At 40.7% G+C, this 15,686-nt stretch overlaps 1 protein-coding gene across 1 annotated transcript in view; it reads left to right on the forward strand.

Moving 5' to 3' along the window:
* Positions 1-15,686, forward strand: part of DEPDC1B (DEP domain containing 1B) — a 116,027-nt gene that overhangs the window by 9,347 nt on the left and 90,994 nt on the right. Inside the window, exon 2 of the mRNA XM_079144039.1 lies at positions 372-637. Coding sequence (XP_079000165.1) covers positions 372-637 — 266 coding nt within the window. The remainder of the gene's footprint in view (positions 1-371; positions 638-15,686) is intronic.

The following is a 15,686-nucleotide window of genomic DNA, read 5'->3' on the forward strand; positions in this document are numbered from 1 at the left end:
GAAGAATAGATGAGTGTTGGGTGTCTTCTTGGCCATTCCTGGCTCAATAAATTTTTTTTTTTTGGGTGAATAAATGATGAACTACCCTTGAAAAGTTTTTTTTTTTTTCTTTTTTTTTTTTTTTTTTGGTGGTGGTGCTGGGGATTGAACCCAGGGCTTTGTGCATGCAAGGCAAGAGCTGTACCACTGTACCACATCCTCAGCCCTTAACCATTTTTAAGTGTATGATTCAGTGACATTATGCACATTCACACTGTTTTGGAACTCTTACCACCATTTTCCAGATCATTTTTTATAGAAGTTTGTATTTGGAATATAATAACTTAAAAAAAATCAGTTAATGACTAATGCCTTTCTCCCTTTTTTTCTAGTGGAATGAAACAGTGGAGCTTTTTCGTTCTAGGATGCCGCTACGGAAACATCGTTGTCGTTTTAAGAGTTATGAACATTGCTTCACAGCTACAGAAGCTGTGGATTGGCTGCATGAGCTGCTTAGGTGCAGTCAAAATTTTGGTCCTGAAGTGACTCGTAAGCAAACAGTCCAGCTCCTAAAAAAATTCCTGAAGAATCATGTTATTGAAGACATTAAGGGAAAATGGGGTCAGGAAGATTTTGAAGATAACCGTCACTTATACAGGTAATGGTGACATGTAAACCTTGAAGGATTCAGAGTAGATCTGATTAGGGTCTGTTGAAACTTCTTGACAGGAAAGAATTTACCTTTTCCATTAAAGCAATTATTTGTGACATTAACAAGTGAACTACATGTGTCACTACAGTAAAACTTATTGCAATTTTTCTTAGCCCCTCAGGGCATCCTGGAACAAGCTTTTGTTGCAGTGAGTTTTCAGTAAGCAAGTTTTTTCATGCCTTCTGTTCACCTGGTTTCTATAACTTAGTTCTAGAGAATTTGAAGGGGTGAAAATAGCTTTGGGTTCAATCAAGCTTTGCTCAGCATTGGGGATCAGTGTATTCTAGGGGTTAGTTGGCAAAATGTGTCTGATCTTCACACAGTTCAGTCCATATGAAAAATTGTGCTAGAATTCTCAGATTAAGTCTGACCATGCAAATCTGCTTTTCTCCAAACATTTTTTTTTTTTTTTTACATTTTAGTGCTATAATGTGGACACTTAACCACCAGGTAATCTAAGAGAAAATGGAGTCTCTTTCCTTACATTTCTTTCGTACTGCACAGTAGGCTGTTAAATTACTGGAAGTGCAGGGAAACTACCTTAGATTTCCGTTATGGGAGAAGACTAATGAGGAATGAAGTCACATGAGTCCTGAAGAGAACTGTTGAATTATCTGCAGGAAGCTTGCCAAAGGACTAAGAACTTGAGAGGAAATGAAAGGAAGAAATGGAGGAGGCAGATTCTTATTTGTTTTCTTTTATTCCAACAGAGAAAAGGGATGTTATTACAACACATGTAATGAGCATGTTTCACTGGGACACATAGCTTTGAGTAGAAAAAACTTGGCTTTTTTAATACCTGAACCATTTCTTTGTCTCCATCTTGGACTAGCTGCTGAACAAGGCAGAGGAGGGTGAAGATGGGCCAAGAACAGACATTGCTGTACATTTGGAGTCAAACTCTCTTATGGAGTTTCATCACATACCAAGGATGTCCTCTGGGTAGTTAGTTGTCTTTGCATTTGGTGGTTATTTAATTTCTGGTTTTGCTGATCCAACTTTTAATTATAATCTTGGATGATCATAGCCTATTCTATAATCTTAGTTCTTATTAGCATCAGGCAGTGGAAATTCTAACCCTGGTTCCATATGCTATACTTCATTGAGGATTCTTAAGTGATTATTCTCTTGAGAAACTCTAATTGCTCATATCCCATCAAGATTTAGCTAGAATACTTCTGAAAGAAGTGAAATCTCCTGAAAGAATTCTATGAATGATTTCCAATCTGTCCCATTGTGATCTTAAATTGGGTATCTCCTGTAGAGTCCTATAAGACTTTAGTGAATCCTCAGGAGAAGTAAAATAGGAGTATTAGGAGCTGACAACCCAGCACTGACTGCCAGAATGTTCCATTTCAATATGGAGACTTAATCATGTATCTCCTTAAAAAAGAAAAAAATAGAGTACACAATACAGATTACATTCCTCCATTAAATACTGTCCTTTCTAGATATCCATGGGGGATTGGTTCCAGGCCCCTCTGAAGATCCACAATAATCTATGGATGCTCAAGTACCTTACATGTAGAATTTGCATATAACCTACATATATCCTCATCTCTATCTCTGGGTTACTGGTAATATCTGATACAGTGCAAATGCTGTGTAAATCATTATACTGCAGTGTTCAGGGAATAACGACAAGAGAAAAGTGTACATGTTCAGTACAGATGACACCATTATAGGCCCAACTATACAGTACATGAATGGGATGTGAGGCAAATAGCAAGGAATGCTGGAGAGGGACTGAGGACTGTGGAATGGCAGGAGGCTGTAACAGGGTATGCCTATCTATCACTTCATTCATGTGGATTCATTGTAGAACTCTGTGCATGGCAAATTCAAAGTTTCCTCTTTGGAACTTTCTGATTTTTTATTTTTATTTTTTTGAGATGGCCTCTTACTATGTTGTTCAGGCTTGCCTTGAACTCATGGGCTCAAGAAATCCTGCTTTAACCTTTCAAGCAGCTGGAGTTAGTTATACATACTCACCACTTTACCTGTCTGAAATTTGTTTCTCAAAAAAAAAATTTTTTTTTTTTTGGTACTGGGGAATGAACCCAGAGGGACTTTACCATTGAGCCACATCCCCAGCCCTTTTATTTTTTATTTTTAGAGACAAAGTCTCAATAAGTTGCTAAGGGTGGCCTCAAACTTGCAATTCTCTTGCCTCAGCCTCCTGAGTGCTGGGATTATAGGTGTACACCACTGCACCTGGCTTTTCAAATATTTTGATGCATGGTTGATTGAATCTGAGGAAGCAGAACCCATGAACACCGAGAGCCAACTGTAATGATATTCCCTTCTAGTTTCTCTAATAGAATACTTGCAAGTCATAAAGGGAGCAGTATTTTCTTTCATTATTTGTTACCTGAAATTCATTATGACTTTTTATTTTCCTGAGCGAACATTCTGTAAGTTAGCCACTGACTTTTGCAAGTTTTTTTAAGATTAATCTAGAATGAAGTCTATTTAGATGTGGAAATCATTTGTGAAGGTGCCCGTGCCTTGAATTGAGAGTGAGCTAATGAGTGTGAAGTCAGCTGTGGCACACGTGCAGGCTCCCATGACCGTGCTCAGGACCATTTCTATTATATATCAGTGCTCCAGAAGAGCTCCGGTGTATTGCCTCACCTCTGTGTGTCCATCTACTTCCCATAGGTGAAGAATGTTAGTACCAATTTATCATGAATGTAGAACAGGAGAGTATGAGCTAGAGGCAGTTTAGATTTGAAGATAGATGGTTGGCCAATGAGGTGGCCGAATTCAGGAACATACTTCTAAAGATCAAGCTTTGTGGAAGAGAAGCCCAGTATTAGGAATGCTGGGAAGGACAGTGGAGAGGAATTCTTGCTGGGAAGAAAGAAACTAACATTCCAGAGCATCTCTGTTCTAGGCTTGTCACATAATTCGTCAGTTACCTCACACCTGAATGTAGGTGATAACATCCTCATTTGAAAGATTAGGAAATTAATAAGGCCAAAGTTATTAACTTGACTGAAGTTGTCCAGTTAGTAGTGGAAGAGTCATGATTTGAATTGAGGTCAATCTCTGAGCCTGTATTCTTGTTGTATCCAGGCTGTCTTGACTTCCACAAGATCAGGTTGACTCAATTGATTAATTAGTTCGTGATGGGTAAACATAGAGGATAACAAATGAGATATTTGGCATAGCCAGCATGTGTTTATATTCAGAGTTCCTGTAATACATTAAGTACTATGTAATACATACTAAATATTGAGCTGTCTTCTTTAAGAAGTTATTCTCAAATAAAGAAGGTAAGGGAAATATAATCAACTAAAATACATATATAAATGGGGCATGGACAAGGAGGTTTTCAGTGTCTATGGAGTCAGAAAAAGCTACATGAAATATAAATGCTCTGATTGCAATCTCCTCCCTCGCCCTAGGGATTGCAACATCCTCCACCCTGTGCTGGGGATCCAACCCAGAGCCTTTTCCATGCTAGGCAAGTACTCTCTCACTAAGCTATACTCCTAACCCTTGCTTATTGTGTCTTTAAAGAGAGAGATTACGTGTATATGTGTTGGATAATTTTATAAAGAACTTGATGAGTAAAGCTCCTATTTTGGGATGAGTCAAAAATTATTTATAGACTTAAAAAGCGTGTGTGTGTCATCTTTGTTTTGTGAATGCATTTAAATTTGTTTTCTATGATTCTTTTTTTTTTTAAGTCAAAGAGTTAAGTGTGTAAAATTAAAAGGGAAGAGTGAATTTAGTAAGAAAGGAAAGTAAGATCCTGCTATCTGTGCATAATAAGAAGTGTTGCAGAGAAGTGCCCAGTGCTGTTTATTCACTTCTCTTTTCCCGTGAAAGTCTTTTCACCAGTGACTAGAAAGAGTTCTGGATTTGTTGCTGGTGAAGACAGTTTTAGATTTCAGTAGCAGGAGCTCACAGGGGAGCCAGATGGTGGTCATCTGTCTTTCCACAGCTCTAAGACCCTAAACTTCTGATGGAGTAGAACCAATTATATTATCTTGTACTTTTATAAGATAAGAAATTTCATGGGGCTGTGGATGTAGCGCATTGGTTGAGTGCTTGCCAAGCATGCATGAAGCACAGGGTCGGGGTGGGAGGAGTTCCACCTTTTTCCACTTTATGACACAGTTCCACCTCCATGATCTCATTTGATCTTCATGACAATCCTAGGTGATAGACAGGGTGGGTATTTTATCCTCAGAGACCACTTTTCCATTTAAAATGTTTAAATAAAATACCAGGAATGCTCTGGTTAAAGAAATTTCACACTTATCAGTGTGTCTGCCCATCTGTGTATGTGAGTAAATAATTGCATGGTGTTGTTATTTAACATAATTTAATGCGTTTTAGAAAAAAATGAAAGTGCACTGTGATGATTGTTTTGGACTATTTAATGAGAAAGCGAGCAGTTGTGGCTTCTTAGCCGGATGACTTGGTGGTCAGGTCCCTGTGCCAGCCCTTGACTTGCTCTCAGAACTGATCCCAGCTGTGGTGGGTAACTGTGACTGAGAAGGTTCCTACTGTTAGATAGAAACACTAACTCGGTGGTGATGGTGCTGGCGCTGGTTGAGGTCTATTGTGTTGGACTGTTGTTCTTTATTCTTCTGCCTCTTTCCCTTGAGTCCTCCTCCCCCACCTTTCCCCCCTTTTTTGTCCCTTCCTCTCTTTATGGATTTCATTCTCACATTCCTACTTCTTTTTTCGTTTCTTTTCCTTCTACTTCAGTTCTCCCTCTTTCTCTCTTTTCCCTTTTCCTTCAGTGTCCTTTTTTACTGGCCTATTTTTAAAATATCAATTTTAATTTTGAACTGAAGTTTGCTATTGTGAGGTTTTTGGAATAATGTTGCCATCGCAGGTGATAATTTAAAAAGCAGAGGAATCACATTACCTTTTTAAAGAAGTGAGGACTATAGTATGTTAGTATGTGTTGAACATCCCTAATCTGATAATCTGAAATACAAAGTGCTTGCTCCTAAATCTAAAATTTTTTCAGCAGCACATTAAAAAATTTTGAGCACTGTTACAATGCTCAAAAAGTTTCATAATCCCAGTGCAGTGCTACATGTCTGTAGTAGTCCCAACTACCCAGGCTGAGGAAGGGAGGATTGCTTGAGCCCAGATTTTGGGGGCCCAACTGGGCAATGTAGAAAGACCCTGTCTCAAAAAGGAAAAAAAAAGAAAAATTTTGGATTAATGGGGCAGATTAGAAAGTCCAAAAATAGACATATACAAACATGGCCTTTTTTTTTGTAATTAAATTCTTGTTACTGAGGATTGAACCCAGCGCCTTGCACATGCTGGACAAGTGCTCTGCCACTGAGCTAAATCCCCAATCCAAGGCCAATTGATTTTTGAGAGGTGAAAAGCCATGTAATGGAAAAAGCTTAGTCCTTTCAGCAAATGACTTTGGAACAGTTATATATTCACTTATCTGTGTGCATAAAAAATGAATTATGAATCAAAACATCATAATTCAGAGGGGGCCAGAGATGTAATTGTAAAACTAATACTTAAAGAAAAACAGAAGAAAAATCTTTATGTCCTGAAATTAGGCAAATTATTCTTAAGACATGACACTGTAAACACCAATCAGAAAAGAAAAAATAAATTGGACTTTATGAAAATGAAAAACATTTGCTGTGAGACACTATTAAGAGGTTGAGAAGACAAACTACAGCCAGGGAGAGAACATTGGCAAACCACACATGTGGCAATGGACTGGCACCAAGAATGTCTAGAGAATGTATAAACTTGGCAGTAACAAAGCAACCACCCAACTGAAAAATGAGCAAAAGACTTGAACAGACACTTGAAAATATACAGATAGCAGATGATCACTCAAAAAGATGTTTAGTTTAGTAAACCTTTGGGAAGTGCAAATTAGATCTGTGATGAGATACCACTCCGTGTGTATTAGAATGACTAAAAGGAAAGGACTGACAATACTGAGTGTGAATCCCATACATTGCTGGTGGAAAGTCTCAATTGGGTCCCTTTGGGAAACAGTTGGAGAGGTTCTTATAAAGTTAATAAGTACATAGACTATATGAGTCACCACTCCTTACTCCTGGATATTTACCTTAGATCAATGAAAACTTACTGTCTACAGGAATACTTGTAAAGCGAATATTTTATGGCAGCTTTATTAATAATTGCCAACGTTTGGAAACAACCTGAATGTCCTTGTGGTTTGAATGGATAATTATTGCACATCTATAAAATGGAGTACTATGGGTGGGGAAGGTGTGATGCTATAAAGAGAGAGCAGGAAGGAGTAGTGGAACTTGTTTCCTGGTGGTGGTGGTTGTTACACAAATGCATAAATGTGTTAAATTATTATAAGGATACACCAATCCAAAAAAAAAAAAAAAAAAAAAAAAGGAAAAAGACCAATTTTTGTAGGATAAGCTAAATATTTGAGGTCTTGGTACCTATAGTGAAAGAAACCTGAGTGTAAGTTGTTGGAAGTATGTTTAACACCCCCCCCCCCCCCCCTTTTGTTTTGTTTTGTTTTGTGGCCCTGGGAAAATTCTTTCATCACTGCCCTATTGGTCTTTTGAAGGGACATGTTTTAGTTAACTCATCTTCAAATTAGTGGACCACTCACTCCCTCTAGTGGACATCTTTTTTTTTGTAGGAAAGTACAAAATGTGTGTGTGTGATTTTATTTTTCATTTGCTCTTTTTCATTTCATTAAATCTTGAGTTCTTTTTTTAAAAAAAAATGTAACATTAATTGTTTAATACATACAAAAGCACCATGGGCATAATTCACTGAAAAACACATGTTGACACCACCAAGTCATCTTGGTTCAGTTGTGTTACGGTTGGCTCTAAAGTAATTTTGACACACCTTGGCCATGGTGATCATTTCTTCAGGAAACAGATTTAAATGTCTGAAACTCTTAAGACAAAATGGGGCAGGTGGGCAGCTAGAGACACAGTGTTATTTTCATGTCTTAAGAGAACAGGAATGAAAATTTTCTAACCTTGAGTTGGTCAGTTGAATTTGGTGGTGGTTGGGGATAGGGATTGGGGGTGTGGAGTCGAGGTGGCAGGTTCTGTCTTTGTTCAGAAAGTGGTAAAAATTGACACCAGTTGAACTTTTGCTAGAGATTTCTTCAGCCTCTGGTTTGTTTTTAGTTTGGGAAATATTCATTTTGAAGAGAGCACAAATAAATTTGCCCAAGACAATTTTTTTTGTCTATGCTGACTTTTTTTTTTAATTTTAATAAAAATTAAGGTATATTTTTATTTTGTTTTGTTTTTGCAGTGCTGGGAATCAAACCCAGGGCCTCTTGCATGCTAAGCAAGACTCTACCACTGAGGTACATCCCCAGCCTTTTTTAGGTCTATTTTTATTTTAAATGGGCACAAAATAATTGTACACATTCATTGGGTGCAGTGTGACATTTCAATACGTGTGTTAATGTATAATGATAAGATCAGAGTGATTGGCACATCTGTCACCTCAGATATATATCATTTCTTTCTCTTGGGAACTTAAAATTTTTTCAACTAGCTATTTTGAAACATTGTTATCACCCATCATCATCTTACTGTGCTATAGAACATTAGGACGTATTCCTCCTTTTCAACTATACCTGGGTACTCTTTGTCTATCCTTTCTCAGTCCTGTGATTAGCCGGACAAGTTCTTGCCTTCCTGGGCATCTGTTTGACCAAATATAAAATGACAGTTGAACTAGATCTTTTTCTTTTTCTTTCTTTTTTCTTCCTTTCAATGCTGGGGATTGAACTCAGAGCTCGATGTGATGAACTCTACACCGAGCTACCCACCCAGCTGATGTACTAGATCTTTAAGATACTCATTAGTTCTAAACTTTTTTTTTTTTTTTTTTTTTTTGGTACCAGGGATTGAATCCAGATGTGCTGGGCCACGTCTCTAGCCCATATGTATGTATGTATGTATGTATATGTATGTATGTATGTATTTATTTTGAGACAGTCTTTCTAAGTTGCTCAGGAGCTCATTAAATTGCTAAGGTTGGCTTTGAACTTGAGATTCCCCTACCTCAGCCTTCCAAACTACTGGAATTACAGGTGTGCATCACAGGACCCAGCTTAGTTCTAAACGTTTATGATTGCAAATATTAAACACCTATTGTGTGCTTCTCATTCAAGGCAGTGAAGAAACTACGAAGGAAATGCAACATGATCTGTTCTTTCCTTAACTTTGTAATCTCTACTGAGAGAAGATATATAGAAGAAAAAAGGCAGTATTTATTTAATTACCTTAAAGGACCCTTAACAAAGAGATTTGCCATACTGGCAATCCATGGATTGACACATCTGTTTTGTTTGGCCAGCATAGTATTTCCAGTCATTATTTTTTTTCTATCTATCTCATTCTTAGTTTTAAGTTTCATATATTTCATAAGGGTAGTATTTTCATGTGGTTCAAAATTTACAAAGTACAAAAGAGTATACACAAAGTACAAAAGAGTATACCCATCTCTTTCCCCTAGCCACTGAGTTCCTTTCCCCAGAGGTACCCAATATTATTAGTTTCTAGCACAGTTTACTAAAAAATTATGACCCTGACTGCCACGTATGGTGACATACCTGCAGTCCCAGTTGCTTGGGAGGCTGAAGCAGGAAGATCATTGAACCCATGAGATTGACACCAGCTTGGGCAACACAGCAATACCAAAAAATCCAAAAGAATTATGAACTTGAATGACTCGGAATGGGGCATCCGCCCCACTGATATCCTGTTATATTAGTGCGGATGGAGTGTTTGGGGATCTCATGGAGGAGGAAGAGAAAGATTTTAGCCTGGCCTGTAGAGTGGGGTTGGATCTGGATAATAACAAGGGATTGGAAGGGAAAGAATATTTGAGGTGACAAGGATGTCAAGGTCAAGGCTCTCAGTCAGAAACACATCAGAAGTCTTCACTGGGAGAAGAGGGTGGAGGTGGACCTGCTTAGAACAGAAGTTTCAGGTCAGGAAGGCACAGGGATAAATTTTGTTCAGTCTCCTAAATTTTGGCTATGGAGTAGACGTTAATTTAAAAGAAAGCAGCTAGGGCTAGTGTTTTGAGCGGGGATGTAGTCTGCTGTAGAACAATCTAATAATAGCTACACTTGTAAGCAGAGAGGCACTGATGAGGTTTCAGCGTCACTGGCGAGGGCGGTGTGGGTGGGCTAGAATGCCGGTGAAGAGGGAAGGACCCGCATTTTCTCGCCAAATTGCAGGCTAGACTGTAACTGCTTTGTATGTAGCCTTTAACCTTTGTTTGAAGTCTGACTTTTTAAAAACGATTTTTAATGTGTTGTTCATTAATGTGGAATTGCTCTGTTCATTTAGAATCTTTATTAATGTTTAGCATTTCTTTCTGGAGGCCTGGAATGCCTCTCTAGTCTTTGTTGAGCTAACCAACAATCCCTAATACCTTTCAGCTCTTCAAACATATCTCTAGTATTTAGTGGGTGTACTTGCGAAAACTTTGTTCCTGTTTAGTGTCTCTGGAGCCGCTCTGTACCTACACCTCCTACAAGGGTCAAAAATGAATGCCCAGGTTGCACCTGTGGGATGCTGAGGAAAAACAATAAATAGGGAACATTTAACATTTTTTTTTGCTGCTGTGGAATATCAATTCCTTTTCTATTTTGTGGGAATCTCTACTTGTGTGGGCTTTGTGGGGAGGCAGGCCCCTTTGTGGAACCCAGATAACTGAACCCTCCCTCTTCCTACCCTTAGCAATGAGGGTGCGGGCACATGGCCTGCCCTTGGCTGTGTGACAGCTGCTGCCTAGGACTTTGGTTCTTGAGTGAGGTACAAAGGAGAAGGGACAGTTTAGAACTTCATGTGGCAGAAGTGGTGGTCTGTAGGGCAAAGACAGAAATGCAGAGGCAGAGGCCTCTGGAGACCATGGTGCCAGCGCCTCTTTAGGGCCTGACCTCACTTGTGGTTCCTGCTTCACGGCCTCCTCATCTCCCATTTTCTCGGCCACTTTTTCTCCTCTCTTCTAGGGTTCTCCAGTTCTCCTATTGGTTTCAGGCCTACTTGTTGTCTTCAGATTCCTTACTTGTTAAATTAGTCAGAATTGGTTTCTATTGCGTACAACTGCAACTAAGAATTCAGATTGATATAACAAGTAATGCCTGGAGAGTGAGCAAAACTGGGGCAACTTTTTGGGTCTAGGAAATAGTGCGGCCATTATTATGTGTCTGTGGACTGTCTGAAAGCAAAGCAATCAGTCAGACTGGCCTGTTGCAGTCAGAGAAACAGAGGATCCTTGTAGGCCAGAGGCTTAGGGGCAGAGTCCACCAAGAATGGGTAGGCCAGTTATACCTGGATCCCATACTGAAAGTTATACATTGAGTTGTTAGACTGACTCCAAGGTTACACTATCACACTGCCATCTTAGGATGAAAAGATGCCAGTGTGTAAGTAGGTGTGTCTACAGGATATTGAAATGTACTGTCTTGAGTCATAATAGGTGACCCCTGATTATTGAAATACTTTTGTAACATCCTTTTAAAGGTGTTTTAGCCATCAGCTCATGCTAATTTAACCCCCTCATTTGTTGTTCTGTCTTGGCTCTTCATTTGTGGTGATAGTTCCTGCATTGCATGTTCTCTATCAGGTGTCTTTATCCCTGCCCTTCCAAATTTCTTTGGTTTTATCCATCTGGTCCTACAACTTGCCCCTGAAAGTCTCTTTTTCTTTGATCCTTACCCAGGTTTCTTTTTCATGAATTCATGATGCCTTGTTATTATCCAGGAGCTTCAGTAAAATAGAGAATGGAGCTGATATCTAAAAATATCATTGGAGCTTAGTTCACAAAGTGCTCTCATTTAAACAGCAGAGAAAGCTCTTGACTGGAGAAGGTAGATTGAGAAGAGTAGGTCTCAGGTGTTTTTAACTTAGAAACAAATAAAGACATAAAGGAATTAATCAGTTTTTCTCAGCTAAGAAGAAAAGTGGGAAGTTGCCTTGAGTTACAGGTTATAAGACTAGATTTATAAAAGTTGCTGAACGGTGGGGCATACTATTCTCTCTGAATGTGTGGCGTTGACAAGCTAAGAGACTGGGAATGGGAGAGGCAAATATTCATGTTTACCTTGGGAAGCGCACTCTTAAGCATTTTTATGCAGTTAATGTCCAGTCAGCATTTCACCAATTGCTAGATTAACACTTAAGTTCTGAGCTATTTTGTGGTTTTGGGTCTCTTGTGAATTAGATTCTCACATGTGCTACATTTCCCCCCATCCTTTGTTTCCTCCTCTTTCTTTCTCAAGCATTAGGGAGTGCACATTGTAGGCCAGACTTAGTGCTAAACACTTCAGATACATAATCCTATCTACTGTTTTTGTCTGCAAGGCAAACGGATAAATTAGAATCCCATGCCTGTACTAGGGTGTGTGTCAGACTGACTCAGATCCTGAAAAGAGATTCAGAATCCTGGCAGGTGGAGGATGCAAGGTACAACTGGGATAGTAGACATGCTTTATTTGGAGGCGGCAGCCCCTTGACTCCTTTCATAGGCCTTTTTTATGTGCAGGCCAGACAAAGAAGGCACATGGCCAACAGTTACATAAGTGAGTACATGCTCATAAGTAAATGTTTATGACTTGGAGTACACTTACTTCATTTTTTTTTTTTTTTTTTTTTTTTTTTTTTTTTGTGGTGCTAGGGATTGAACCCAGGGCCTTATGCTTGTGAGGCAAGCACTCTACCAACTGAGCTATCTCCCCAGCCCGACTTGGAGTACATATGCTGAATCAGGGTGTTCATAACCTTGGCTAATACCAAATACCAAAAGCATAGCCTGCTGGAAGCCTTGGTGAGGGACCCTAGCAATCACTATCTGGGCCTTCCCTTTAGGATTCCTCACCGTACAAACTATGTGTTTTGAGTTCTTTCATAATGATCCCTTAGGAGGGCAGAGTCCTGCATCTGTAGGCCACAACAACAATACAAGCTGCAACAACACTGCTTAGGATTTTTAAGTCATTTCCAGGTGGTGCCTAGACTAGCCCACCATTCCTGCAAAGGATTACCAGTTGACTTCTGTATGACTGAACGTCAGAAGTAATATGTGCTAAAGTCATACTAATATTCTTTTGGTGATTTGGAATATATACCAAATCAGTACCAAGTAGGCCTATACCCCTCCCTGATCTGCTATTAACAAATCAAGTCCCGTGTGATTTTGCAACACAACCTTATGTATATGATACATTTCTTCATTTATAGAAATAGAGCCTGCTTTGTGTGATTTAGTGCCTGGCTACGTGCTCAGCCCAGGTAGCTATCTGCATCTCAGTCACCAGGATGCCCTCCATGGGAAAAACAAAGTCAAAGAATAATACTACCAGGATGTCTGGTACACTCTTTAGTGGGCTTGCACAGCCTCCTGATTAGCAGGCCTCTGGGGCAAGGTTTGGTATATGGTTGCCAAAAGGTATGGGCAACCCCAGGTGCAACATTCTGTCCAAGTCCATGGGAGGTATGACCACTCAGGAGTACCATGGGGCACTAGAATAGCAGTCATACCTATTCTACTGATATCCAGTTGAATGTTCTGACAGGAGCCTCTAGGGACCCAGCCCACAGGTCTATACATTCCATTTTCTCCAAACACCGGGGCCCTGGACCTCATAGTTCTATAGTTTCAGCTGAGAGTCAGGCCATTCTTTCCCAGACAAAGTACCCCAACCATGGGCAAGAGACATTGAATTGCACCCAGACTGCCTCACAATGGCTGCCTTTAGTTTCATCCCATACTGAAGTAGTAGCAAAAGTCTCTTCCAACCATGTCCAGTTGTCCAGGGACATGGTCTGAATTTGTCAGGGTTTTCCAGCAGCAGAACTCACAGGCACTTCAGTGCATACCCAGCAGGCAGAGGTATATGCTACTCTGGCATAGGTGTGTGTGCAGTCCATAATGGTGTTGGCAAGAACACACCATGGATGAAAGGACAAAGCAGTTATAGGCATTAATACAGGTAAATCATGTCCATGTGGGAGAATGCATCCCAGCTTTGAGTCCTTGGAAAGCCCAGTGGCTGCCTGTGGCTGCTTCCCTGGGCTGTGATATCACACTTGTACAACTTGGTCCTAAACATCAGCGGGCTCTGTGTGTACCAGCACCAGGGAACTCATAAATGGAAAATAACAAAAGTGCCCTTTAAAATCTGAGTCCCATCTGCAGGACCTGGCCATTCACTAGTTACCCATGGTGTCACAAGGAGATCACACTCTAAATCTTTCCTCCATGGGGCTAGCAGGGCTACCCAGTGTGGGTGGGGAGCCTTTATTGTCCAGGGCTATGTCCAATCCAGTTTGCCTCTTCGATTAAGTGGAAACAGGCAAAAGAACCTTCCCTTGTTGCCCAAACCCAGGATTAAGTAGAACTTCCTTTATTGTTACTTGGACCTGTATTGGAGCTGTTTTTTGGTGCAGCAAAGCCTCTGCAGGAGTTGGTCCCCCTCGTGGGGCCCACTCATTCGGAACTCGCACAATTGCCTAGGGGCTGTGCCAACCCCGTCATGGAAGGTGGGTTGACTGCAGTCCTAAGTCTTTGCTTAAGCGGCCCATTATATCTTTCTATCTTGCATGTAGCTGATGGGTGGTATGGGATGTGTAGCTTCCATCAATTCTGTAATTGAGTTGCCCATCACTGCACATCCTGACCTGTGAAATGGGTACCTTGATCACTATTGTGATGAAGTGACTGCTCAAGGCTGTTAACACCATCAGGGCATGGATTGTAGTATGCTGATTAGCTTGGCCACTAGGCCGGGCAAACAACAAGCCTGCAGCTGGATCAGCTGCTATCAGGCAAACCTGGCCTGCTCCTACTCTGCTAAAGGGCCAATGTAGTCAACCTCGTCATGCCAAAAGGACATGTTCCTGCATTACTTGACCATCCATGGCTCCAAGGCTTTGAGGGTGTGGATTCTCTTGAGCACACATCACACATGCCTGTCCGCCATCTACCAGGGCATTCCATGTTAAAGGCAGACTCCATTGTTTGACTACATTCCAAATATTTTTCACATCTGTATGCTGCAGGTAATGGTGCAAACAAGCTACCAGGTGGGTGGCAGGTACCCATTCTAACTACCATACTCTAGCCAAAGCATCTGCTTCATTATTCCCTGAGCTAGTCAGAGGGTCCTGGCCAGGAACATGTCCCATAGTCACCTGTTCCTGGTGTCCTAACTCCCAGAGCTCTTGCCATAGAACTTGCCCTTGATACACAGCACATCCGTCAGTATATATCGCTATGGGGAATATTTCACTTACTACCATCATCCAGACAGTGTGTAGCTAAGCTCACTGGCTATTTTGCCCTCTACTGGTATCAGACAAGACAGTGTCTGTCTCTGGCTCCACAGCTCCCACCATCCATACAGGCAGTAGTCTGTGGCTTAGTGCCATCAGTGTTCTATAGGTATACTGGGTATACATTGGACACTATAGGTGCTTTACCTCCAAGGCATGAACTTGTTACGTAGGTAATTGGCTCTAGCATCTCCTGAAGTCTCTTGTCCCTGCTGGTTCCTGACACACCTGGTCTCTCTTGGTTCCTCTAAATGCCTCCATGGCAGTGACTATTTTGTAACCTCTGCTGTAAGGAGGGGTGCTAACCTTCTGAATGGCAGTATCTGATAGGTGGAGCTAACTGCTTATTTAAGACTTCTCTGTACTCACAGGGAACCCATCTACCATATCCCAGCTCTTCACAGGTGTCCATGTTAATAGGACCATGGCAACTGAGTGCTACATGCTGCTTGGTGGTCATAGGTCTCTCTGTCTGCTGGGGTTGAGGCATCTCTCACCTATGTAGAATCCTGCTGACCATGTCAGTTGTCAGGCTGAGACTCAGATCCCAGAAACAGATTCAGGATCCTGGCAGGTGGAAGAAGATGTGAGGCACAGTTGGGATAGTAGACATGCTTTATTTGGAAGTGGCAGCATCCTCCAGCCCTTATGCCCCCAGAATCTTTCTATAGACCTTT

Source organism: Sciurus vulgaris (genome assembly GCF_902686455.1).
Source record: "Sciurus vulgaris genome assembly, chromosome: 6".
Taxonomy (NCBI): Eukaryota; Metazoa; Chordata; class Mammalia; order Rodentia; family Sciuridae; genus Sciurus; species Sciurus vulgaris.